Genomic DNA, 27,354 nt, shown 5'->3' with positions numbered 1-27,354 from the left:
ACAACTCTTTTTTCTGAGATACATCCTGAAGAATTTTGGCACTTCAAAACGAGCAAAGCTCCTACAACATTTGAAAGGCAGATTTCAGGAACTAGGTCAATGCTCAGCAACGTGCTATTTGTATCTCAAACATAAGGACTGCATGATATTCAAGCAAAGGAGAGAATTACAGCTTCTCATGTTGGTATCTCAGAGTTCATCTCCCACAAGTTCACTGAGATAAAGTTGCATCAATTTGTTAGAAATGTTAATGGTCATAGTTAACATTTGCATTGCCACCCACAGATCAGTTTGGCATTCAGGCTTTGTACAATTGCAATGTCTAACATTTTTTTTTAAAATCATTTGGCTTCCCTGAGGCCAAATATTATCATCTGAGCATATTCATGTGAGTTTGCTCTATTCACTCTGGAGTCCTCTTAGTCATGTAATTCCAGCATATCCTTTAGTAGTAACTGGGCTCTTTTCCATGTATTTGCAAGATGACCATCTTTTCTATACATTCATTCAGCTTGATCTGGATGCCACTCCATACAATGATTTTTCTCACAGTGCTAACCATATTCCTGGTTAATTCTGCCTTCACTCAGGCAGACTTTCTGCCAACAGCATTGTATTCAGGAACACACTCTAAAGGTACTTAGAGTATATGAAATCCAGGAATATTTCTGTATTTTGTCTTCCTTATGTATTCTTTGAAACGTTCTTTTATCCAACTGTTTGCTATGTACTTTTTCACACAATAGCCATTCCAAATTCTATTAAAAAGAAAAAAATATTTATGGTGCGAGTGTATCCCTTCACTCTCCTAAGGTTTCATCTAAAAATTAACAAAACAATTAAGACTGAAATCCTTAATTAAGGTGGAGGAGGTCTGGATTTCACTCTGGACTTTTTAACAGATCACTTCTTTCCTTCATCACTGTCCAGCCATGCCTAAAGGCAGGCCTTATGTCATACAGAAGTCAGGACATTTACAGATTTCCACTCAAAAATGACTTATTTTAGAATGATAGTTTAGGTCCTCCTCACCCTTCCCTTCCTTTCCCTTCCTCTTAAATTCAAACAAATAAAGGCTCCTTCCAAAGACTTTGGATAGATTTCATCTTAAGGACAGGAAAATACTGTGTGACAACAGTCTAGAACGGACACTGGTTTGTCCCCAGGACGTTAGTTAATCCTAAACCAGGATGTTAGTTAATTCCTTAATTCTCACTGAGCTTCACCAAACAGCTCTAATTTAAAAAGCCATAAGAAAACCAGAAAATGTGAACAATGTAGTTAATTACACAAAAACAAAGCAGTGCCAATATTCATACTTACAGGCTGAGGCTGTTCTGCAATACAGCAGTTGAAACACAACCAGAACTCACTCATTGTTTACAGTCTGAAGTGGGAACACAGATGAAAAGCAGGACTCAGCCTCCAGGTAGCAAGTTCGTTAAATAGGTTTATTTATAACGGTTCCAATGTGAAAATCTTTTCTCTGTTGAGCTCTTCTCCAAAGACAAGTCAGTCCCAGGACAAACAACTTGAAGGCAAAAAGTTATTTTAGTCTTCTTTCAGAAGGTTGGTCCCAGCACCACAGAAATGTTATGTATGCTTCTTTGGTCCCTAGCGTTATGTGAACCTGAAAACAGAAGTACATTACATCAAAAAGAAAGAATATACACAATCTTGTGCTCCCAGACAGACACCCACACCAGTGATTTCTTGGTAATATCTTGAACCACAGACTAAAAAGACACTAGTAAACAAGTCATGTGCTTATTTCTACAGTGACTACCAAAAATGGCATATACCAGAAATCTGTATGAGGCTGACATTCGAGCTTGGTTAGATGAAGTGTTATCAAGAAATGGTGTCCAATGTTTTGGTAGCCATCTCTGTTTGATCTGCTACTAACTTTCAAATGTAATTTTAGAATTTGACAATTGCCCATAAATCGCTTTAAACTTCTTAGGGAATAGTGCCTATTGACACTTCACATTTCTCAATGAAAAAGTTACTCAGTTCATTCACAGTCCGAGTTTTAAATAGTATTTAACCCTAACTCTGTTGCACAGCTGTCAAGTCAAGCAAAGGCATGCTTTTCTAAATGTTGAGGAAACAAATAAATAAATTTCTGTATATGGAAAATTTGCAAAACGTCTGGACTTGGTCAAATCAGGGTATTTTCCTTCCACTGTCTCTACCCTCCTGCATCACATACAGTTGGCTACAAAATGGGAGATTACTTGTAGAGCTTAAAACTGTTTCCTTAAACCTCTGTAGTTCCTCATGTGGAACAACTGAGGCTCCAGATTCCAACCACTGCTTTGCTAAAATAATGTTTATTGGTTAATCTCTAACCCGGTTTCTTTCAGTAAAAGTCCAATAAAAATTCCTGTAATATTTCTCCTTGGTCATTTATCTTGCCGTCTGTCATAAACTTTGCTTGCAGAGAAAGTGAGATAATGAATATTCAGAAGTTTTTACATGCATGCTCTTCAATAATCCTATATACAACTGCATCTTTATTCATAGAAATGTGTGCATAACTATGCATAATTATTTGTATGCAACAGTGTGAAATCCAAGAACGAAAATAACTGAAATTCTCTAAAGAAGTTCTCACTTCGTAATTAGGTAGCTTCACATCATTTTCTTAATTCTGCTTACTGAAAATTTGATCAACTTTAAACAGCAAGAACTGGACTAGCGTAGAAAAGCTTGATAAGAAAATACTGTTCTCTGCAGAATTTGCATGCTACACAATTATACTCTAAACTTGATTCCCTATGTAAGAAAATTGGAACTAAAACATGGTTAACTCCTGTTAAGTATGTAACAGCTGACAATTTTAGTCCAGTAACTGTACAGCTTCTCTCTCCTTAAAACTTGGTGTTAACTTCTGAGAAGATAGGCTCCAAGTTGTTTTGAAACACAGCAATGCTCCCGCAGTGCTAGCTGTTCAGATTATGGGAAACTGAGAAAGTAAGTATTCAGAGAGCATTTTGAAGCTTAATATATCATAACCTACCAGAGCTACAAACAGACACCTTGCAGTGGGCTTCTCTTGGCTGGGCAAAGGACCCAGTGTTCTGATTTGCAGCTCCTGACAATCTGACACTCCTATTATTGCTTCCTCACAATCTCTTTTTGACAAAGTCCAAATTTAACATATGAAACTATTGTTCTCACAGAGGGTTAACTTCCATCCTGCTGTTACATCCGTGTACAGAAGACATACATGGAAAGGGCAGGGAAATTCCTCTGTCGATCCATCTCTCTGTTTGCTCATGATAGCTGGCACGCTCCTCCTGCTCACTGCACCGTTAAGAGTCTCGTTGAGCTCAAGCCCTGGGAACATACCCAAAGGGCTTGTGCATGCTCCTGTGAGCCTGGAAGGCTCTTCCTGGTTACAAAACACTCCAGGGTGCAGATGACTTTCTCCACCCAGTCACTTTCAGCATGCAGGACTTGGGCCCTCCAGGACAGAGATCTCTTTGAAACTGACCTCCCCACCCCTCAATCAAAACCTGCTGAATGACAAAGCCAAGCTAGAAATGGTGAATAACAGTCTCTGATACCACGTTCATTCTTAGAAATGTATTTTACCTTCCACAGTCTGTACAGTGCCACATTTGCCTTTAATTTCATGGTTCTGCAATCAATACCAAGCAGTTTTTCAATCTGTTGCCTTTTAATTAAAAAAAAAAAAAAACCAAAAAACCACAAAACAAACAAAAAAACAAAAAAAAAACCACCAAAAAAACACCCACAAACACGGTAGTGGGAGGACATATCTGTACATTTGGAGAAAACTGACAGTAACTGCACCTCTTAAAAGGAAAATAAAAGCTTAGCAGTATTTGCTAGAGCACTAGAATTTCATACACCTCCACTCTGCTAAACAAATGATTTTTACAGTGGCCAAGTTAATATAAAAGATCAGGTATAAATCTGCTGCACCAAAATGGAAAGAAAAAGCAATTAAAGTGAAGGCAACAAGGCATATCAGCACTGCGATATCAAAAGCAACACACTAGGACCTCTCTCACACTGATAGTTCCTTGTTTAAAGAACAAGTTGAAACAGGAAAATTCTGCTGTTCTTTTCCAAATTATTTGTTATAAAGAATCACAGAAAAAAGCACCATACCGATCTACAGCTCCAAGGCAGCTAATTATGTAGTATCAGCCCACTAGCAATCTCATGAGAAAGCATGCCTGCAAAGCCTGGACTCTACCCCAAACCTAGCTGCAATTCACGAGATCCCAAAACATGTGCAATACTTCACAGCTAGTTCTCTGCTCTGTCATAGGATCAAGCTTTTGAATATGGCACTGTTCGCAAGTGTTGCTGCATCTGTCTGTGCAGACTTGCCAGATAAAGATGACAACAGAGGCTGAAGAACACAGCTCAAGACAACAGCTCTGCCACTCTTTGTTTTCGCTCTCTATGCAGTTATATGGTGCTCAGCGTGGCAGAACACCATACAGCTCACGTCGCAAAGACAAGGCGCTTATTCTGCCTGAACCGGAAAGTTAATGAGAGTGGTGAATGCTAAAACCCCAATTTGCCTTTTCCCATTTAAACTTTCTGAACTCTGAATGCAACTCATTTTAGTGTACGACTCACATTGCAAGAACACACAGGACTATCATGCTGAACAACTTTGTCACATTCTAAGGCTTTTATACCTTACCTAGGACTTTAACCCCATTTCCAGAAATTTTAAGTAGTATGAAGAAACAGCAATATTAAAAAGGACACATTGTTTAAAATTTCAAGTGAAACCCAATAAGGTAGTTTTCATTATTTATTCCACATTAGCTGATCTAACGCATTCTCTTACAATATCATCAATTTTTCTTATTAAAGCAGTATTAACTTTTCTGTAGGAAATAAACAGCAGGAAAGGAGGAAGGGTTAAAAAAATTAATCGATCTCCCCTCCAAGCTCTTCACGTTTACCAGAAAAAGAAGGCTAGAGAGCATTTACCTTTGTTGATCCAAGCAGGAATATGCTGCATGCAGTGGAGGGTCAGTTAGAACAAAGGTACTTATTAATTATATAGCTTAAGAACAGCCCACTGTTTTTAAAAAACACCTATAAAGTTCCTTTTAAGGGTGAGCTCTCTATACCCTTTGACTGCATACTCTTCACTGTGGCTTCAAACAGGAAGTGCAGTAACAATGCTCTTTGACAATTACTTGTAGCAAATAAAACCACAGGAAGAGAAAGAAAACGACTGCAGGTGTTAACATCTGAATTTAACTAGATTTGCTCCAAAGCTCAGACTACTATTTGGCAGGGAAGGGGGGGTAAAAAAAAAAGGTGAAGCATGCACAAAGTCATGAGTAAGGATGCCATACCATGGTACGTCATGAGATGCATGGATACGTGCGCACAAAGTCACAACCAGGACTACTACTAGTTTTTTAGTCTCAAGTACTTCATAAGAAAGAAATTTACACTTATTCTTGATACAGAAGTATCGTTCTCTAAAAGATTTTTTTTTTTTGCCTTAAAGGCAATAGCCGTCATTTGTTTCAATCCTGCAAGCTGAAAGTAGAAAATTATCATTTCAGAGTGTATTTTTAAGACTTCTTTCATATTTTTCACTTTAAAACTTCATTGTAGCCACACTATTTCCTCTAGCTGCTTAGCAGATACAGTCAAGTGGCAGCAAGAAATGAGAGGAAGGGGGGACTAAGGTGTGTCCAAACCGACAGAGAGGTTGCACTGCTGCACACTTCCATACACCTCAAGCTGTAGCAAACAGAGGATGCTTTCCAGCTCTCACAGGAAGTGATGTGTTTACTTCCTTGCAAGACTCATTTTTTTAAATAAAACAGCCTATAGAAGGAGCAATAGAGGTTTTAAGCAAACACTACCTTTAGGGAAAGTTGCCTTCATGGATAAATTTTGTATCAGAAACCGTCTCACCAGCGCAGTGCACTTGCAGAAGCACTCTCCCTCCCTTCCCCCCAGCAGAGCAGGCACTTCTGGGGACTTTGGCACTTTTAATGCACCAATTATCTTTTGCACTTTCAGATCCTGAGAAACCCGAGCTGCAAGTAACTCCTGCCAGACAAAGGACAACATTCACCACCGACAGAGGCTGAAATCCCTTTTTCACTTCCTCATAACTTTCCCATATCTATTCGGCCACCCCCCTCACCTGAAGTGCTTTAGGGTTTAGTTTCAGGACATTGAAGAAGCTTCTTCTAAGTTTGAGTTGGACTTTCTTGTGCATTTTCAAACCCTGAACACATACGTCCTGACTCTGTGAAAAGATGTTTTATTCATCTGTTTAAGATACAGTCTTGAACATTATGACTAAAGCTATTTATAAGATTTTATTATATGGTTTTATTTTGGGATTACTGGTCATTTGGAGTTCTTTTTTTTTGCTCCTATTTCTACTGAAATGGTTTTCATTAGTGTATTTCCTTAAGCAGCTTAGGAATAGGTTGTACTGCATATCAAGCTCAACACAAATTAATAGCCATGAACAACTACATAAATGTAGTCGTATATGTGCCTGCATAAATACATAATTGCTTCTGAATTAAAAGTTCCAAAGAATATTGAAAATGGTGGAATAGGATGAAGGTTCTCTTACGGCCTACTTAACAGAGAAAGACAGGGTTGGTTTGTTTTGTTTTTTTTTTTAATTCTTCTTGTTGTTAATAGAATGGTTAGGAAAGCCTCATCTTTCACTGGAACCAAAACATCTCCAGTTTTTGTTTTTAGCTTGTAGGAAGCCAGGACAAGCTTCCTCACAACAAATGTACCCATCTGAGATAATACAGGTCAAGGAAAGAACGGTTCATGCAGTGCGACAGTAATCACGTTGTTACCAAGGGCAGCTGGGAGCTTAAAGCAGAGAGCCTTTAAATACGTTTAAAACATCTTGATAGTGTGAAGCTCAAACATTTGTTTATCATTGACATGTGTGTCTTGCCCCTTTTTTTTTCTTTTTGGTTTTTACAACCCCCACCTGTAATTGCCTGAGTTTTACTCTCTAGCCATTCTGTTAAATTTAATTATTTCAGCTAAGTGGCCTGACTCTTGAAAGGTCCTTAATACTTTTGTGCACAAAACCAACAAGTGAAACAGACAGTATTACCCTGGTCCCATTAAACTGTGTCCAGTTTGAAACATTAAAGTGTAGTTTTTCAAGACCAAACCAAGTCTAACAGGCAATATTGTGTCCATGACTGATTAGTGCAGGTAACCTTTTACCCAGCACTGGTATTTCAAAGTTTCTTGTGTCTTCAATTAATAATTGCTTTCAATATACACCGGTTCAACACAGCTTTCTGAAACAGCTGATACATAGCTCATACTATTTCCCACACACACATGCAGACAGGAACCTACTTCTCTGAAAGCCATACCACAGAATATCTAACAGTTCTGCACTATGAAAATATAGAAAGACTAACAGAAAACAAATGGTCCAAATTTATTTACTAAATAACAGGGAGACAAACCGAAGACAAAATAAGTATGTTTTGTCCTACCTAAGACATAGTCTAGGCTTAATACATTTTGTCCTATCTACAAAAGCAGTTAAGAACAAATGAGAAGCCTTTAAGAATCCACTCCTATGGTTTAGGAAATCTGATTCCATATTGCCTGCCCACTCACATTAACAAAACGAAACAAAACAAAATCCTGTTAGTTAAAGTTTTAATTGGTCAATAACATTATTTTCTCAAGTGGCAAGTCCTACTGAAGGTAATACAAAAGAATGCTTGTCTCAGCTGCCTCCTTGTTAATTCTAACAGATAATACCAGGCAGTAAGAAAAAATAAACAAGCAAACTAGTGGTCTAAGGCAAGCTCTGAACAGGGTACCATTTTCCAATAGAAAGAAAGAAAAAAAAAAAAAATCCAAAACTTTGGCCCTGAAGAGCTCCCTGTTACTACTTCTAAAGCAATGATGGGAAATGCTCAACATTGGCATCCAGAGAGTCCCATCATTTTAACAACAGTGTAGCATTAAAAGGAATAGACCAGTCTATGGGGAAAAAAACACCCATGACAAACCACATGACAGATCACACAAGATATTCAAGGGACCCCTACCTGTTTTTTAGCATGATAATAAGTAAAAAAGCATTATTCATAGCATTTATAATATTCCTTTTTCCACAGAAAACTGATACACCAAAGCAATTTCCAAGGAAAGTTTAGGATAGAGGAAGGGAGTAATTGGGAACATGGGGAGAAAAGGTCATTACAACTATCAGGAGTTCACAGAGGCAAACTCTCCCCAGTACAGTAAGTGTTTCATGTGAGAAAGAAATCAACACGGCACAGCATCATCACAGATTTTAACTTACTATTGTAAGACAGACAGCCTTGCAGCATAAGTCTGCTATTGTATCTAAAGACATTTTAATGCACTTCAATAGATAATTGCTGTCACTTCCTCACCTCCTACTCAAGTACAAAACGATTATGAGACCAAATACAGTAAGCAAAGCAGCATCACGTTTTGTGGGACTGGATAAATTAAGTCTACTCAGTCACCCAGTAACACTAGGTTAGGGTGCACATTTGCCTGCTTGAAAAAACAGATCAATCACCTCTGTTCAAGCCTTCCTTGGCACGTGGGGATAATATGTTTCAAACAGGAAGAGTGCATCAGCTCAGCCAGCATGCTTCTGCTTTAGCTTGCAGTTCTGTAGCTTGCAATCAACAAAACAGCAATAGTTTTCTGTTCAAAATGTGACAGAACGGCATATTTTTCATCTGCTAGCATTTAAGGCCCTACCATTTCTTTATATTTATTCTCTAGCCCTTCTATCATTTCTCTGTTATTAGCTGCTTTAGATAAATTGAACTCTGTGTGTGCACCTGCATGTATGCACATGGGAGACTGTGTAAAGAAACTTAAAAATTAAGACAAATCTCATTTTCAAGCATACTTGGATCACTCTGGAATGGAAATGGAATTTAGGACATTTGGAGTATGTATATATGGGGAAGTTATAAGCAGAGATCTATTAGTTCATGCAGCCCATCTTCTCAGGTTTATCAGTTCCCAGGTAGCAGTACAGCCTATTGTACTGTGCAGTATACTGTACTTTCAGCACTCCCATAAATTCTTCTGAATGACCACTCTGCAGCTTAATACAGGTGACATCTATTTGTTTCAACTTCTACTACCTTTAGTGGTTACTCATTTAAACAACACTCACACAACAACCACACATATGCAAATCTATATTAGGCTATGACTGGTCTGGAGTGGTGTCAATTTTTCCTGACTATACACTTCAAAGCAGTATGTTAAAATATTTGGTTTATTTCATAGAAAGTCCATCTCCAGACGGAAAATGGTGCAGAAATACAAGCAATACCACTCGAGTTAGGCAGGAGAAGCAGGATGTTACTGGGGCATATGGAAGAGCCGGGAAGCACAGAAGTTTTAGAAGCAGTGAGTGGTGGCAAGTGCTAACTGAGCCTGTTAAGATTTCACTCTAAAGATAAGCATGCAGAGCTGCACCAGTAGGCTGACAAAGCAAGTTTCAAAAAGAACGCTCTAGACAAAAATACACGTACACGTCAAAACGCTTGCTATAGCTATGTGTACTTTCAGACCAGAACACGTCAGGGTGAAGGGGATCAGGTAATTGCCTGGTGTTTTCCTCCTCTCCCATCAATAGCCAGAGATCCACTGGCACAGTACTGTGTGCGCAGCACGCATCACGAAATGACACCTGGACAGGCAGGCCAGGTTTCATCTTTATCTAGCAGCATATAGCAAGAGACGGCTCTCATCCTTTGCCTCCCAACGTTCTGTAAGTCACTTAAGGGAAAAGAAAATCTAAATGTAACTGTAGCAACAATGAAGTTGGGTTCATGTATTGTAATTTAAATATGCCATAATGCAGAAGAGTATCCTCAGTCTATAATCTTTGAACAACTCAAAGAAAACAATGAATTTAAATACAACTACTAAGTAAGAAGTATGCACAGATTCTAGACTTCCACAGCACAGATAACTCTTATCCACTTCTATACACAAGAAGCCTACCAAATACCATGGCTGCATATTCATCAGCCTATGAAAAAAAAAAATCTAAAAAAAAATCCACATCTGCTGTCTTCCCTTGGTCAAGTCGATGGTTGATCTTGTCATAAAAGGAGATTAAGTTGGTTAAGCAGGACTTTCCCCTTATGAGCCCATCCTGGCTATGACCAATGACTGCACTGTCCTTCAAGTGTTTTTCAATAACTCCCAGAATAGCCTTCTTCATAATTTTACCAGGCACTGAAGTGAGACAGACAGGTCTGTAATTACTAAGGTCTTCCTCCCTACCCTTCTTGAAAATCAGGTTAAATGACTGCTTAATTACTATTCAATTATTGCTTAATTCATTACCATTTAATTTTCATTCAATCATCGATTAATTATCATTTGATCATCATTTAATCATTAATAAAACCCTTTTAGTTAACTCCCATAATGATGATTTCTCTTAATAATTCATCTGCAATGTGTCTTTTTATACACTAGACAACATGAACAACTTTATTAACTTACAATTAAACTTTATTTGGTAAAGTTCAAGAAAGCAGGTAGAGATGTGCAATTTTTTTACACTACGCTGTAACATTATGTAGTAAAATAGCCACGCATACATATAGCCAGCTTAAAATAAAAATACATGGTGCACAAGACAAATGTCCAACACCGAAGTGCAATTTCAATGGAGATAACGGAATTATTGACCTAGTTAAGAAACAAAGTGCTGTACAAAAAAGGGAGTTTCAAAATGTTCCAGAAACATTTTAACAAAGTAGGTATTCTCAGCAGAACAGTTACTGCTGTTCTGAAATCCGAAACGCACAGAAAGCTAAATTGTCTCCTCAGAAATGACCTGCCTATCTTGCCAAGAAACACTGAATTGTGTTCCCTGTGTACCCACAAAAAGTTCAAGGCCATTACTGCTAAAAATGCCCATTTGGAAAATGCCCTGCAGGTCCTATCTCAGTGGTGGTTAAGTCACCTGGAGTTTTACTGCCAATGTAAAACCACTGTAAATCTCACAATGGTTTTACTTTCCTGTGAAACACCCATGTATACAGTGGCATATGGCTTACCTACATTGATAGGCACCCAGTGAGTGGAAAAACCTAGAATAAAGGTGTGTCAAGGCTAAGAGTTACTTTTCAAACAAGTTTTAAAATAAGTTGTGCATATCTGTCAATGCTAAACAGGTTCATTTCAGCTCCATGACTGAAAGCTGCTGACAAAACCATAAGCAACTTGCAATGCTTGTCTACTAAATATGAAAGGAACTTTATGTATCTTGAGTCTTAGTCAGTGGCTCACTATAAGGAAGTAAATAGGCAATGTGAAAAGTGTACTCTGACACCAAATAACCACAGGCTGACACTCTTCGAACTCCACAATGAACTTCTAGTTATATTAACTACAGCTATTCAAAATTCTGTTCTCATACAATAAACAAAAACCACCCGTATAACATGTAGTTAGAAATTTTATTTCTATACGTCCTCTTAAAAAACAGGCGTATCACAGATAGGATATTTTCTGGATGCAAATTCAGTTTGCCAACAATTTAAAGAACTTTCATTAAAAAATTGCAGAGATTTTCCTATATCACAAACTATCCAATCTTATCAAAGGGCCGACCAACAGAATGTGTTTTAAAATACTTCACAATATGAACAACTGCTCTTGTAAATTCTGAGTTTTGGGTTTTTAAACCAAAAAAAAACCCAAACTCTATTTCTAAAAACATCAAAAACACTCCCATGGAATGAATTGTGATAAATACAAACATTTCTCAAACTAAAGAGCTTTCTGTTCTTTGTGATGCAAAGGAAATATTTTGTATGTATTACGCTAATAGGTGAGAGAGCACTGAGACAGTACACCTGGCCACTTCTGGTTTGTTTCTCAGGACACAGACAAACTTTTCAGGACGCATCTGGATTCAGCAGGTGGTCTCTTGTCTGCCCTCAAGATACTCTCCTTCTCCGTTGTGTGCAATTCACTATTAGTTTGAAAGTTTTCTGTGAAACAGAAGTCTTTGGTTTGTTTAAGACTTGGACTACGCCACAGCAGGGGACGACAACCACCTGAGCAGGTAAATTGGCAAGATCTGGAGCAGCTTCTTGGCCGAGGGTGTAGGAGGGCTGATGGGAGCAGACACCAGGCATCCAGCTTGATGCAGGCAGACCACCCTTCCCTAGGGGGAAAGCCCTGGGGCAGGGACCCCCACTCAGCTTCCCAGTCCCCAGGTATGACCTTACTGATGTTAAACGTGCATCTGCAAGTACCCTCAGGTGCAGACAGCTGACAACTTTTTAAAAAGCTGGAGGAGATAACAGAAGGATAATTAGATTATTAAGGTTTTCTTTTTCTCCCCAGTGAAAAAAAAAAAAAAGAATTCACTTTCACCACACTTACTCTTTTTTCTGACTGCAAAAGTGCTTCAGCCAGTGCTGTTAATTCTCTTCCTTAAAACCACTGCTTTTTATTTGCTCTTAAGCATATTTTGCACTAGAAACACCCTTTCCTATTCTTTTCCCAATACATTCTAAACTAAGCTCATGTCACACAATAAAAATTACGTTCTCTAGAGGCAGAACTACTACATGACATTTCCAAAGGAGAGTCATCAGGCCAGCTATTCAGTACCACTGGGCTGAAAATTAATCTGCACAGTATTTTTTCCACCTAAAAGCACAAGCTGGGGTGGGAGGGCAGCACACCAAAACACATTAAGAATCATGAATCATATGAAAGGAGACTAACTTTTCAGGCTCCAATCTCAGTCCAACCAGCGGATCAGAAAGAGAAAGAACACGCTGCCATTGACGTCCTCCCAAAAATCTCAGTGCTGCAGCTTTCAATGCTACCTCCACTATACTGCAAACAGTTTTCACGAGAGAATGCTGCAGCATGGAAAATAAGCCATTCTAAAGCAAAGAGCACACACAGTTGTAAATCTGCTCTGTGCTCCTATCCAGGGCAACAAAGATGATTTAAAAAGCATGACATTTTTTGCTCAATTTACCTTCGCAGTCACTGGTTTAATTGTTAACCTTCTTGCTGGTAAAAAAATGTTTTTTTGTACACTAAAATTCAACTCATAGCAGAGCTATCTGCTTCTCTATTTAATGCGGTTTGAAAAACTGTACTTTCTATCACTCTACCAGGTGTTCAGAAACAGATGTTGTGAACCCACAGTCAAACACAGCGCTTGTGCTATCTGGAGTCTTAAGTAAGATCTGATTTCATTAAACAAAAATAGAAAAGCTGTCCAGCTCTTCTTGTCAGGCTTGGTTTCCATGACTGACCAGAGAACTCTACTCTGGATTAGCAAGTAGCTACCACAACAGCACAAGATCTTCCCAAAAAGCTTTAACCCTCCCCAAAAATCCCCAAAACAACCACACCACAATCCTTCCTACCTTCAAATGAGGATATTTGGTCTTTTTAGCTCAAAGCCAGACAGCATTCGCTGCTTACTTCCCATTGGCTTTCAGTTACAGTTATGTACCTACACTACAACTTTTGCCTTTGAAAGTCTCGTATCTGTGAATTATATTAAGAACAAGCTACTTTATTAACAAAGAAATCAGAAAACCTGTTCTGGAAAGAAAAAAAAAAGAAAAAAGCAACCAAGAACATGCTAGATATGAAACTAGCTTTGCCATTTGTCACATAAGCTATGCATAAGGAAGGAAGAGGATAAGAATCCTTGCTCTGCACTTAATCCACTTCCCATGGGGACACCTCAAGAGGTGCCAAGCGTGGCTGTACATGAGGGAGCTGACTTTCACAAGCAGAGCAGTGGTACCCATGCCAGGCAGGATTTTTGAGCAGATTACAGAAAGTAACTCTGGACTAGCTCCTGCAACTTCCACATATAGACATGAACCAGACCCACCTAAACTCAGAGCACAAGACCTTGCATAAAGGAATCAAAACTGCATCATGTCAAAAACTATTTTCAGGTTATTTTACCACCACCAACAAAAATATCTGGACTCAAAGGACCTGTTTTTTCACCACCTTGTTATAGGAACTTTATTCATGAAATGCATTTATAGGTTCAGTGCTATTACAATAGTTTACTTCTTTCACAGAATGTTAGGGATTGGAATGGACCTCAAGGATCATCTAGTCCAATCCCCCTGCCTGAGCAGGACCACCTAGATCAGATCACACAAGAACGCGTCCAGGCGGGTTTTGAACATCTCCAGAGAAGGAGACTCCACAACCTCTCTGGGCAGCCTGTTCCAGTGTTCTGTTACCCTTACTGGGAAGAAGTTCTTCCTCATGTTTAAGCAGAACCTCCTGTGTTCCAGCTTATATCCATTTCCCCTTATCTTATCATTGGATGCCACTGAGAAGAGCCTGGCTCCATCCTCATGACAGTCACCCTTTACATATTTATAAACATTAATGAGGTCCCCCCTCAGTCTCCTCTTCTCCAAGCTAAAAAGACCCAGCTCCCTCAGCCTTTCCTCATAAGGGAGATGCTCCACACCCTTAATCATCTTTGTGGCCCTGCGCTAGACTCTCTCAAGCAGTTCCTTGTCCTTCTTGAACTGAGAGGCCCAGAACTGGACACAATATTCCAGATGTGGCCTCACCAGGGCAGAGTAGAGGGGGAGGAGAACCTCTCTCGACCCACTAACCACACCTCTTCTCATACACTCCAGGATGCCATTGGCCTTCTTAGCCACAAGGGCACATTGCTGGCTCATGGTCATCCTGCTCTCCACCAGGACCCCCAGGCCCCTTTCCCCTGTGCTGTTCCCCAACAGTTCAGTCCCCGACTTGTACTGGTACATGGGGTTGTTCTTACCCAGATGCAAGACTCTACATTTGCCCTTGTTGCATTTCATTAAATTTCTCCCACCCAACTCTCCAGCCTGTCCAGGTCTCTCTGAATGGCAGCACAGCCTTCAGGTTTGTCAGCCACTCCTCCCAGTTTAGTGTCATCAGCAAACTTGCTGACCATGCACTCTATTCCCTCATCCAAATCATCGATAAATATGTTGAACAATACAGGTCCCAGTACCAACCCTTGAGGGACTCCACTGGATACAGGCCTCCAACTGGACTCTGTCCCATTGACCACTACTCTCTGGCTTCTATCCTTCAGCCAGTTCACAATCCACCTCACTATCAGATCATCCAGACCACACTTCCTCAGTTTAGCTGTGAGGATGCCGTAGGAGACTGTGTCAAATGCTTTACTGAAGTCAAGATAGACCACATCCACTGCTCTACCATCATCTATCTGCCTACTGGGTGATGTCCTCATAAAAGGCTATCAGGTTTGTCAAGCACGACTTCCCCTTAGTGAAGCCATGCTGACTGCCCCTAATGACCCTCTTATCATTGATATGCCTAGAGACAGCACCAAGGATAAGTTGTTCCATCATCTTTCCAGGGATGGAGGTGAGGCTGACCGGTCTATAGTTACCTGGGTCTTCCTTCTCGCCCTTTTTGAAGACCAGAGTCACATTTGCTTTCCTCCAGTCCTCAGGCACCTCTCCTGTTCCCCGCGATTTAGCAAAGATGATGGTGAGTGGCCTGGCAATGACATCCGCCAGCTGCCTCGGCACCCGCGGGTGCATCCCATCAGGACCCATGGACTTATGGATGGCCAGGTTGCTTAACTGGTCCCTAACCAAGTCCTCATCAACCAGGGTAGACTCCTCCTCTATCCTGACTTCTTCAGGAGCCTCAGGGTTCCAGGGCTCATCAGGGTAGCCTGCAGCAGTATAGACTGAGGCAAAGAAGGCATTCAGTAACTCTGCCTTCTTCTTATCCTCTGTCACCAGGGCACCCTCCTTATTTACCAGTGGGCCTACATTGCCTCTAGTGTTAGTTTTATCTGCAATGTATTTGAAGAAGCCCTTTCTGTTGTCCTTGACCTTACTTGCAAGGTTTTATTCCAAGGAGGTCTTAGCTTTCCTAGTTGCCTCCCTGCATCCTCTGAAAGCAGACCTACATTCCTCCCAAGTGGCCTGCCCCTCCTTCCTTGATCTGTACACTCTCTTTTTCCACTTGAGTTTGCCCAACAGTTCCCCATTTAACCATGCAGGTCTCTTGGTGCCCTTTCTTGACTTCCTACCTGTTGGGATGCACCAGTCTTGAGACCGGTCTTACCAGGTGTCCTAATTTTAGCTGGGACAGTGTTAGCTCTTCTTTTTAGCAGCTAGAAGAGCTCCGTGTTTTGGTTTTACTCAGAGGCTCGCTCTGAGAAGAATGCTGATAGCAAGTTGATGTTTGTGGTTGAAAGTGAGACTTCAAGGACTTTTCAGTGTGCCGGAGTGCAGAAGCACGGTGGGATAAGGGGGGAGCATAGCTGGGACAAGGGGGACACGATTCGCCTTGTGATTTGTGGTGGAACGTAAGATTGAGGGCCAAACTGGCCAATTAGTATTCCATATCATGCAGCGTCATGCCGAGTATAAAAGTGAGGGTCAGCTGGAAAGAAGGGCTTTTGTGCTTTGGCTCTTTTTCCGCTTTTGCTCTTTTGCGCTTGCTGCGCTTTTGCTCCATTGCCTTTTTTCCTCTCTCTTCCAGTACTCCCACTCTTGGAGTACTACCTCTCTCTCTGCCCCTCTCTATTTCGGGGCCTCGCGTTCGTCTAGGATTGCAGCTTCGGGACGAGACGGGCTGCGGATACGAGGGGGTGGTGAGCATCTACACTGTGTATTAAATCATCTGTATTAAATTGTTCTTATCTCAACCCACGGGTTTCCCGTTTATCCTTTAATTCTCTCCCTCATTCCTGGGTCTGGGGGAGGGTGAGTGACTGGCTGTGTGGGGGGGGTCGGCCTAACCCACAACACCAGGATGTTTATTTGTCAATAACTAGTACATATTACCTCCAGAGAAGCTCAGAGCACCCTGACAAGTCAGATATTTATGTATGACACTTTTGTATCAATTTCACTGAAAGATTCTGTTGCTCTGAGGTGAAAGAAAACTGCGTATGCTGAACATAGACACAAATTTCTCATTTAGTGGACACCAGCTAGAAAGCCTTCTACCTATTACGTCAGAATTTTTAATCACAGGGGGCAATTAAGACACCAGTGCAACGTTTTCACCAATGAATGAAAAATCAGAGCTACATTACAAAGAATAAACATAAGATCAACTAATCTAGCTTACTTATCAAACATGGCAGTTTTTTTATTTGTATGGTCACACTTTCAGACAATAGATGGAAGCATAAAACACACCTTTAATTAGAAAAAAGTTTATTATGCCTAAAACCACAAATGACACTGTTGATATAACTGGGTAATTAACTTTTGAAGATAGGTTTGCAAATCAGCACATCTGTACACTCTAACAGCCAGCCTCCAGGTCCCCTTCCTACTCTCACACAGATTTAATGAATTCAACCCAAGTTATATGAGTTTATAGCTTAATGGTAAAAGCTACAGGGGTAAAAAAACGAAGGTGATTATCAAAAAAACACTTCTTAGTGTTTTTTCTAAATTGTAGAACAGTCTTAGTAGGCAAGTGGTAGAAGTTCCAGCACATGAGTCATTTAGTACTAAACTGTACAGAGCATTAATTAAAAAAAAAAAAAAAACAAAGAAAACCCCACACATGAACAGTCACATCTTGGCAAAGAAATTAACAGATGAATAAGCAGACCTTTTCCATTTCATTTTTCTTAATGATTCTGTGAGAAAGAAATCAAAAATTATTCTAGTTGGTCTAGAATTTTATGATTTTGAATGCATTTCTATATGACTTAACAGGATTTTAAAATCTCAAGATACAGACTTTATACTGGAGGCTTGAGACTACAAATAAGAGGCAAAAGCCTTGCAGATGAGACAAGTTATACAAGAAAAATAAGCTAAAGAAACATAAAACGTGGTTTGGAAGGAAAGCTAACTTACTAAGGCTGACCTACAGAAGTTACCTGGAGAAACAACAACATCCTGTTTACCAATGCATGCATTTTCTAGTACATCACCATTTCAAAATAATGCATTTCTTTGCATGATTGTTCTTTGCAAAGCACTATTAAGTTGAAAATAGATTGTCATTTTCTATCAGTCGAAACAACAAACAAACTATATATTAAGTCATGGGCCGATTTCTTGCCACTAATATGCTTCTACTGCATTGTATTTAGCCAAATTTTCAGTTGTCTTTTGGGGTGTTTTCTTGTAAACTAAGGGAGGGGAAAAAAAAATCTGGAGTTTGTTGTGTAGACAAATGCCAGCTAAACTGAAGACAGCCTGCTTTACCATTTCTAGCTACAAACATAAACGGTGATAAATAGACTGGTGGTTCTTCCAGTCTGAAGAGGTCTCTACAACACTGTTATCGGATATTCTACATAAAATTCTGACATTAATGTCATAATTGAATGAAAAATAAGATCTTTAACCTCTAGTCTGTTTCATGATTTCTTTTTTTTTAATAGGCATTCAAATGTCACTTGAAAACAAATTATGGGGAATCCATTAGTATCCTTAGAAAGTTGTTCTGACGATTAAGCAAGATGTCTTAAAAGTTTGTTTCCCCTTTGTTTCCATATAATTCAGTTATATAAAAATGTTATCATCTCTCTCCCTTAATTTTTTCCTCCATTTCTCAAAAAACATTTTCTTAATCTCCACACTTTTCAAAAGGCAAGATATAGGAGGCAGTACAAGTAAACATCTGGAAGGTGTGTATGTGGGGGAAGATCACACATCACTTGTCTTTTACTATTATTTTCATTATGACATTCCAAGTAAAGACATACAATTTTTTTCTTCTTAAATAAATTAATCAAGACTTTGTAGAAATTTTCCCTACTACACAATTTTCCCTTCACATTTTTGCCATGCATGTATTCTATATGTTTTTTTAAAAAATTGTGAATAATATTCTAATCGGCCTTGTCCATGTATCAAGGTTCTGCAGGATCATCTCCCTGATACAGCTCAAATCTTAAAGGAATAAAGATATTAGAGTGACAGAGGAATTGGAAATTTAGGAAAAGTGAACCCCAAACTAGTCAACATCTTCCTCCTTAACTGTTGTCTCAAGATATTTGCATTATCATGTAAAGGCTAAAAATGATATTAGCTAGTGTTTTGTTCATTCTTCTGCCAGTACTTTAAACAAACAAAGCAGTCACTCTCATGGTGCGCCAAGCTGCCCGATGCTCAGCCTCTAGTGTGTGCTGCCTCTGTTCTCCCTCCAGTACTACACTGCAAAGCACACGTGTCGAATCCTGGGGGCAGTGGGGACAGGAGCCAAAAGCCAGAAAACAAAATAGAAAGAACAAGCCAAGCAACCCTTTTGTGCTGAGTCCACCTCTTCCACACAGTGAAGGTGAAAAAAGCCCTTCAAAGTGATTTGAACTAGGTGCTTCTTGCTACGGAGGCCTTTAACGCTTACGTTCCCAGAAGTTTTGTTTAAAATGGAGGCTGTGCTTCCTGCTCCTGCCCTGTGTTGTCTAGGTCTCCACATTAGCCCAGCACAGTCTTCAGACATTGCCCCTACCTACTTACTGCTTTCTCATCCCTTCTTCAAGAACATCTATACTTCTCTCCTCCATGAAAACAGATGGTGAGGATAAAAGATTCACTAAATACTGCATTTTATAATGACCAAAATTGTATCTACTTACAGCAGATGCTAGCAGCGTGGAATAAAATCTTATCACTGTAAGAGAGCACAGCAATGAACTTTCATTCTTTTTTCTATTGTGGGCACTTCAGTTCCACTGTCACGTTACCCAACAGTATTTGTTCATTCCCACTGAAGGAACACTTTGAAGTACAAAAACCTAGCTCTGGAGAATTTGTACAGGAGGAAGGAAAGGGAAAGGTAAGAAATGATACTATTTATAAGAAAACACATTTGAAAACAGTATCAGCAATTGTGGTATGCAACAGAAGCATACTGTCTCCAAGCAATTTCTCTTACATTATTTTAGTTAATTACCTGCTTGCAAACGGGTAAGGAAGGGAAATAAAACATGCACACAAAATATTACCCTCCTCTTTCCAACCTTCTGACCTAAACAGAATCCCTACTGGAAGTCTGAAAAATAAACAGTGTTTTGACCATGGTATTTCTCATGTCAGAACAATCACTAGACATACAGTACTTGTGCTGATAAACTTGAAAGATCCTGAATAACAAATATAAAGTATAATTCTTGTGCTTCCATGCTACGAAAAGAATGCTGCTGCTGCATGGATTAAGAATCTCTATAAATATAGACTCAAGTGTTTCTCACATCCATCAAAACCATTTGCCCACTTGAAACAGGGAAATAAAAGTTTCAGCCAACACAACAGGCAATCATTTTGCAACACACATGACAAAGCAGTAAGGAAAACCGCAGCAAGAACCCATTGCAGCATTTCGTATCAGGAAGGACTGTCAGGTTCCTTCAAGACCTCTTTTGTAAACTACACTGATGAAGACTGCAGAACAAGCCACAGACAGTGAAGTGAATTACAAGGCTTAGCTCATGATGGATTTAACACCAGATGCTTCTAAGTTTAAGTATTTAAAAAATGCTTTGCCAACACCACCTACTCTGTTCTGCACCGTCTGTTGTCTTATGCTACTCTTTTGACATGTAAACTTACTTAATCAGAGTGTCTTCTCTTGGCAAATACTTAGTTGCCTAGACCACAAGGTAAATATATATTAGCTATTCAGAAGGATCATTCTGGCTCCAGCTGTTGTTAGGAGGAAACACAACAGACCATTAAAATTTCTTAACATACAAATCCACTACCTTTTCTAGTACTGCCAAGGTCTGGAAAGCATATGGATACTGGTACATGCTTCCCTTTAAATGAGACTATGCTTGTGTTTTAAACACAGTGGAACTTTGTCCTATGCCGAGATCACAGCAATTTGGAGATATAAAGCACTAAGTAGCACAACAGTTTCATTTTCTTTTAAGAACTGCTGTGGCAAATGACCAAGAAAAAGGAATTAGACAAGTTTTGGAAAGATAAAAATAGCCCAAACTAGCACACTGCCTTTTACAAAAGAGGTAAAACGGCAGATTTTTTGATTTTGAGAGAAGATGCACTCTTGTCTTTAGTCCTCTGGAGGCTTTTGCCCCTTTCTGCAGTTACTTTGAAGTTTTGTGTCCACTTTTGAAGAACAGATTGTAATAGCTTTGAAGTATATACAATTAGTAATTTTTTTTGTAAAAAACTTTGTGGTGAGCGTTCTTCCAGCACACTACAAAACTGCTGGCAAACTCCATTATCACTGAAAGTTTAAGCTGTAAAATTCAGTGGAATCCCCTCTGTTCAAGGGAAAAAAAAAAAAAGGTCTCTTCTGCCTTCATGTTTCTCTTAGTTCTGTTTGGTTGTGTTCAGGGTGTCTTTGTAAATTATTTAATAATGTCACAGTATTTCATTTGTATAATCCTTCCCAATGAAAGGTCTGGAGATGAGTCCCTAGGGTTTTACTGGAGGGTAGACTCAAGTCTGCATGTAGAACTGACTTAAGTAAGTCAACTCAATTGAAAAGAAAGCAGCAACTACTTCAACTAAATTGTCAAACAGTTGTAAGGTGACAATTCAGTTTACCATACAAAGTTTCCCTATTTTGAATGAGATCCTATCTCCTCCAATGCCACATAACACTTTGTCCTCCACCCACACACGTAAAAGAAAAACCTTTTTCCTTTAATCTACTGACAAACATATCCTGCGTATATTTGGAAACAAAGAAAACAAAACCACACAACAATTCCTTTGCCTGGGATAACAATTTTTATCTGAAAGTTAAGATTAAGGTATAAGAAGTATGCGTTTAGATAAAAGCTACAGTTGCTCTTTAACATGTTTTTCCATTATGGTTGCTCTATCTCAAATAAGGGAAAGGGCTGTTAAAGCGGGCATCAAGCTCTTTAAATTTCTAGCTTTGCTTTCACTAGCAACTTCTACAAAGAACACAAGATGCAGTTGTTAAATCTAGCATTTAACTACAGCCTCAAATCCCACCTCAACCCAAAATTTTCCCCTCATTTTTCCTATCCCTCACAAAAATACAGAGAATTCTATAATTTGAGACTGAAGGTGTCCTCAAATATTTCACAGGTGCCAGACCTTTCCCTTTGCACTTTATAGCAAGTCAACAAACACGCCGAGTGAGGGAACATGCTCTTCCTAGCTTTCACCTTCAGTCCCCTTTTACTGCTCAGGCTGAACACAGAACCAGGGAAGAGGCAAAAGAAAAAAAGGAAAGCCAAGTAGTAAGTACCTCATCTCATCTACAATCAAGCTCCAGTAAGTCTTGCTTGCACAGTTTAAGATGATGTTGGTCTAGCTTTCCACCCAGCTCCTGTGCAGGACATTATTGCCTGTGTAGCAGAGTCAGCAGAAGGGAAACATGCTTCTGACTTGCGTTGCCCCAGGTCAGCACGTTGGCCTGATCAGAGAACATCCAGGAACCGTTGCATCTGCTGCTCGGTTTGCTCCGGGCTCTGACTTATGATCAGCTTGTAGCACAGACAAGAGAGGCTGTGTATAGGAAGTAAGGAAGTGGAAGAGAACACAAGCAAATAAAAAGATCTGTAACTGTCTTGCCAAAAAATGGCTACTGCATTTGTTAAAATATTGGAGAACAGAACTAAAATAATCAAACTCTTCACGCCACCATCTTCGTTACAGTAACTAGACAGGCGTGATGCAGTAATGGCACCTTCACTGGCAAGGTGCACTTGCTTCCTAAGCGGATTTAATTTCCCCTTTTTCTCCCCCAAAAGAACGGGCGATGCTCATGTGCGAGGTTCAGCGTGAAGGCCGGTTATGGCTGCGATCCTTTCATGCAGGATAATCAGTCACTTCCCCAAAGCCCCCTTTGTCTGCCACTCAGCCACAGACCATTTGGCTGAAGGTATTCTTTATTCAGACCCTCCCTCAAACAAACGCCCCCTCTCTCCCAGACGAGCAGCCAGAACTGTGGCTGCTGAATCACTATCCACAGCTGGGTAATTAATGAAGCCTATTGTATTCACATTAGTAGCATTATCCCAATTCATTCACAGCCCTTCCCATGAAAATAGATTGGATTGAGGCATCTCACAAACGAAACAGTTAACATTAATTTCTCTAGAAAACATCTGTCACAGCAAGCGTAACCACTTTAGAAGCGCCAACGCAAATCTTGCAAATAGTCTCGTGAATATATATACACATATATACATCTTTCACAATAAATTAGTTCCTCACGCAGTTGCTTCGTTAAGGATTTTGTGCATCTATACTACAAAAATCAGCTCCAACTAGATTCTTTCATGCTTTTTAAGTGGTGTCAATGAATTGTGCGCTGTATCAAACAGCACTGTGAATTCTCCAGGAAATACACTATCAAGTCAAGACTCTAAAATGCCCACTCCATTGCCCCCCCAAAAAAATCAGTTTTTAAAAAAAAAATGTTTTAGTACTTGTTACAAGAACAAACTTAGTGTTACATTCAATACAAGAAATTCTGAAAGCCCAAATCAAGATACAGTTAAAAGAAAAGAAAAAAAAAGGCACTGCAAATCATAAGTCATTGATTTATCTGTGCATTAAAAAACCACAAAGATAGATTTCAGCCTGAGGTTAAAATTTAAAAAAGGAAAAAATCCCTAGCAAGAAAAGCAGGCACACAGGTTTCTCTAAATAAATACTATGCTACCGGTTTAATTTGCTCATCTTCAAACACGGCCATCCTCCGTTGAGAGAAGGTGCCCTCATTCTTTTCTCCAGGCCCTTGTTGCTAGGGCTGCAGCTGCACAGCCGTTCCTGTGGAAGCGCATGTCTTTGGAGGGGGGCACAAAGGGTTCCATTATTTGCTCCTCCGAGCAGGCACAGCACTGCCAGAGCCGAGCATTCCCCCTTCTCCCCCCACCCGAAAGCAGGCAGGCAGTCCCATTTATGTTTGAAGAGCTGCAGTGGGCACCCGGTGCCCTCCCCAAAGGGTCCTGCCACCACCCCAAATCGCTCCCCTCCAGGGAGGGGTCTGCAGAAGCTGCTCGTTTATGATCCAGTCATCTTTACTGATGACTTGATGGGAAGTTCACACTGTGGTTTGACTTGAGAACTAGTGAGATGAGATTTGATGGTTTGTTTTTTTTTAAAAAAAAAAACCAACAAAACCCAAAAAACTAAAACAGCAAGAATAGTCTCCTAATATTTCTAATCTTCCAGAAAGAGTCATGTTTACAATTCCTGGCCTTCTCCAGGACATACAGATTGAAGATACAAACCAAAAAAGGACGCAATCACCAAATTGGCATACCATGCTTTGGTCAAAAGCACTGTTCATCAACACCAAACTACCTTCCCAGGTCTTAAATTAAGTCATTGGCATTAACAGCTGAATTCATTCTATGAATACATTTACAAGGTTGTGCCACTTGTGGAGGGCAGGGGGATACAGGCAGTGTTTCCATTTGGAAAATTTAGCAAAATAAATGAATAAATAAATTTTAAACCCACAAATTGAAAATAATTAAAAATTAATTGTTTCTTGGACTGGTTTTGGCTTGCCTGTAAATGCCAGTGCGTTAGCAGCAGTTTCGTATAAGTAAGTTTTTTAGCATATCTAGTGTCAGAGGAAAGAAAACAGGCAAAAATAATTGGTTTTCACTTTGGTCTCCTCTTCCTTGGGGTGAAAAATTCATTGTTGAATAGCAGAAAATTAATAGAGAACAAAAAGAAATTAACTCACCATGAGAACCCTGAGCATCAATATATAACAACTCATAAAACGTGTTTTTTGAGGCTATGTGCAAATAACTACTTTACAACAGAAACTGAGAATGTTTATTCCACAGAAAGCGACCCAAAATCATCATTAGTTTTGCATTAAGCATATGCAGAGAGTACACGGGATGCAAAAAGCATTCTCACCTAGAGTGTCAGGCTATTACACAGAAAGAGATGTAAAGGAAATCAAAGTTTTTTTCTAGGCCTTACCTAAAAGTTAGACTAGTTTTTCCACATAATGCTGTACCTGAAGGTCCGTCTCTTTTGCAACAGCGGAGTAAACATTTGGGATTTGTGCCAGCTCTGAGGAGCCCAAGTCTCCATAGAAGGTGATAGGAATTGCAGTGTTTGTTGCCTGTAAGATTACCAGAGCATCCTGGCAAGGTTACACCCTTACCAAACTCCCAAAAAGTCAGCGGATGATGACTTCCAGGTATAGTCTGAAACTAAAAGGCTGGAACCTGTCCCATGAGCTGACACCTGTGATCTAATACATTGTCTACCTGGACTTATCCAAAGCATTTGATACTGTCCCACATGACATCCTTGTCTCTAAACTGGAAAGACGTAGTTTTGATGGATGGACCACTCGGTGGATAAGGAATTGGCTGGATGGTCGCTCTCAAAGAGTTGTGGTCAACAGTTCAATGTCCATGTGGAGGCCTGTGACAAGTGGTGTTCCTCAGGGGTCGGTACTGGGACCAGTGCTATTTAACATCTTTGTTGGAGACATGGACAGTGGGATTGAGTGCACCCTCAGCAAGTTTGCAGATGACACCAAGTTGTGTGGTGTTGTGGACACGCTGGAGGGAAGGGATGCCATCCAGAGGGACCTTGACAGGCTGGAGAGATGGGCCTGTGAGAACCTCATGAAGTTCAACAAGGCCAAGTGCAAGGTCCTGCATGTGGGTCGGGGCAATCCCATGCACAAGTACAGGCTGGGCAGAGAATGGATTGAGAGCAGCCCTGAGGAAAAGGACTTGGGAGTGCTGGTCGATGAGAAGCTCAACATGAGCTGGCAATGTGTGCTGGCAGCCCAGAAAGCCAACCGTATCCTGGGCTGTATCAAAAGGAACGTGGCCAGCAGGTCGAGGGAAGTGATTCTGCCCCTCTACTCAGCTCTCGTGAGACCCCACCTGGAATACTGTGTTCAGCTCTGGAGTCCCCAACACAAGACAGACATGGAGCTACTGGAACGAGTCCAGAGGAGGGCCACAAAGATGATTCGAGGGCTGGAGCACCTCTACTATGAAGACAGGCTGAGAGAGTTGGGGCTGTTCAGCCTGGAGAAGAGAAGGCTCTGGGGTGATCTTATAGCAGCTTTCCAGTACTTAAAGGGGGCCTACAGGAAAGCTGGAGAGGGACTTTTTACAAGGGTGTGTAGTGATAGGACAAGGGGCAATGGCTTTAAACTTTAGAGGGCAGATTTAGGTTAGATATAAGAAAGAAATTGTTTACATTGAGGGTGGTGAGGTACTGGAACAGGATGCCCAGAGAAGTTGTGGATGGCCCATCCCTGGAAGTGTTCAAGGCCAGGTTGGATGAGGCTTTGGGCAGCCTGGTGCAGTGGAGGATTTCCCTGCCCACGGCAGGGGGGTTGGAACTAGATGATCTTTGAGGTCCCTTCCAACCCTAACCATTCTATGATTCTATGATTCTATAACACTAGAATGACCACAGACAGAAGTATGATATTTTAACTCTCTGTTGACACAGGATATATGCAGACAGTCTAGTCTATTTCCTGGCAGTCTTTTGAGAAACAGGTTAGATCTTCCCTAACGTGTTTCCTCTTGGTACTTCTGCTGAGGTCTTTGAGCCCCATGTGATTATTTCTGACTGGGAGCAAAGGAAGGCAGAGATTATGTTAATTAGTTAAAAGCCTAATTTTTGCACGGGAATTTCTTTAAGTGCTCGCATTTTGAAAAAAGCGACACATTTACGGTTAACTGTCTCAGTTCCGTGTAAAGCATTTAATAACCTAGCAGGGGGAAAAACAGTCATGAGTTTAAATAAACAGATCCTAAAGAATACAGCTGGTGTTATTTGAGGACCATGACTCAAATACTTCTAGTGCAACAGAAAGTTAATTGTTCTTCTAATTCAGAATTTGTGATGTCTTGACCTACAATTGTGGGCTTTCTTCCATGTGAATACATCATAAACATTTAAAGTAGGAATACAACAAGATCAAAAGAAAGGTACATGTACCATGCTTACTTGTAATACTCCTTATTTTAATACTTGATTCCACCTGCTCTTTTACATAACCTATCTCATACCTCTCTCTCTGTCTCCTGTTGTATAGCTCTGTAATTGGGATGGTAGAACAATTGGTAGGAAGAACTTCAACTTCCATGTTAAAGATATATATTTGCTACACCTCAAGAAAACAAACAAACAATAAAACAACCCATGTATTTCACATTAGGCAACACACAAGCCAGAAGTAACTAGAAGAATAAAGAGAGGTAAAAGTCAGGAGCAGTAGAGTAACACACAGTGGTGCTGAAATAACTGCAATTCTTTAACATACAATGTAGTGAGTAATGCTGGTATCTGTCAAAAGAGAGTGAATCTGCTTTTT

At 40.1% G+C, this 27,354-nt stretch overlaps 1 protein-coding gene across 6 annotated transcripts in view; it reads right to left on the bottom strand.

Moving 5' to 3' along the window:
• Positions 1-27,354, bottom strand: part of CDC42SE2 (CDC42 small effector 2) — an 87,570-nt gene that overhangs the window by 36,345 nt on the left and 23,871 nt on the right. For 5 of the 6 annotated variants that reach the window (XM_086630011.1, XM_086630010.1, XM_086630012.1 and 2 more), the window contains one exon: positions 1,324-1,630. In XM_086630011.1, the coding sequence (XP_086486137.1) occupies positions 1,324-1,377 (54 nt within the window). In that variant the 5' untranslated portion in view covers positions 1,378-1,630. Of the gene's footprint in view, positions 1-1,323; positions 1,631-22,272; positions 22,412-27,354 lie in introns of those variants that run through there. The other variant, XM_086630015.1, reaches the window with a different exon arrangement.

The sequence above is a fragment of the Tauraco erythrolophus genome, chromosome Z (assembly GCF_009769465.1).
Source record: "Tauraco erythrolophus isolate bTauEry1 chromosome Z, bTauEry1.pri, whole genome shotgun sequence".
Classification (NCBI taxonomy): domain Eukaryota; kingdom Metazoa; phylum Chordata; class Aves; order Musophagiformes; family Musophagidae; genus Tauraco; species Tauraco erythrolophus.
The sequence above is the reverse complement of the archived record's forward strand: the minus strand, read 5'-3'. Positions and strand labels throughout refer to the sequence as shown.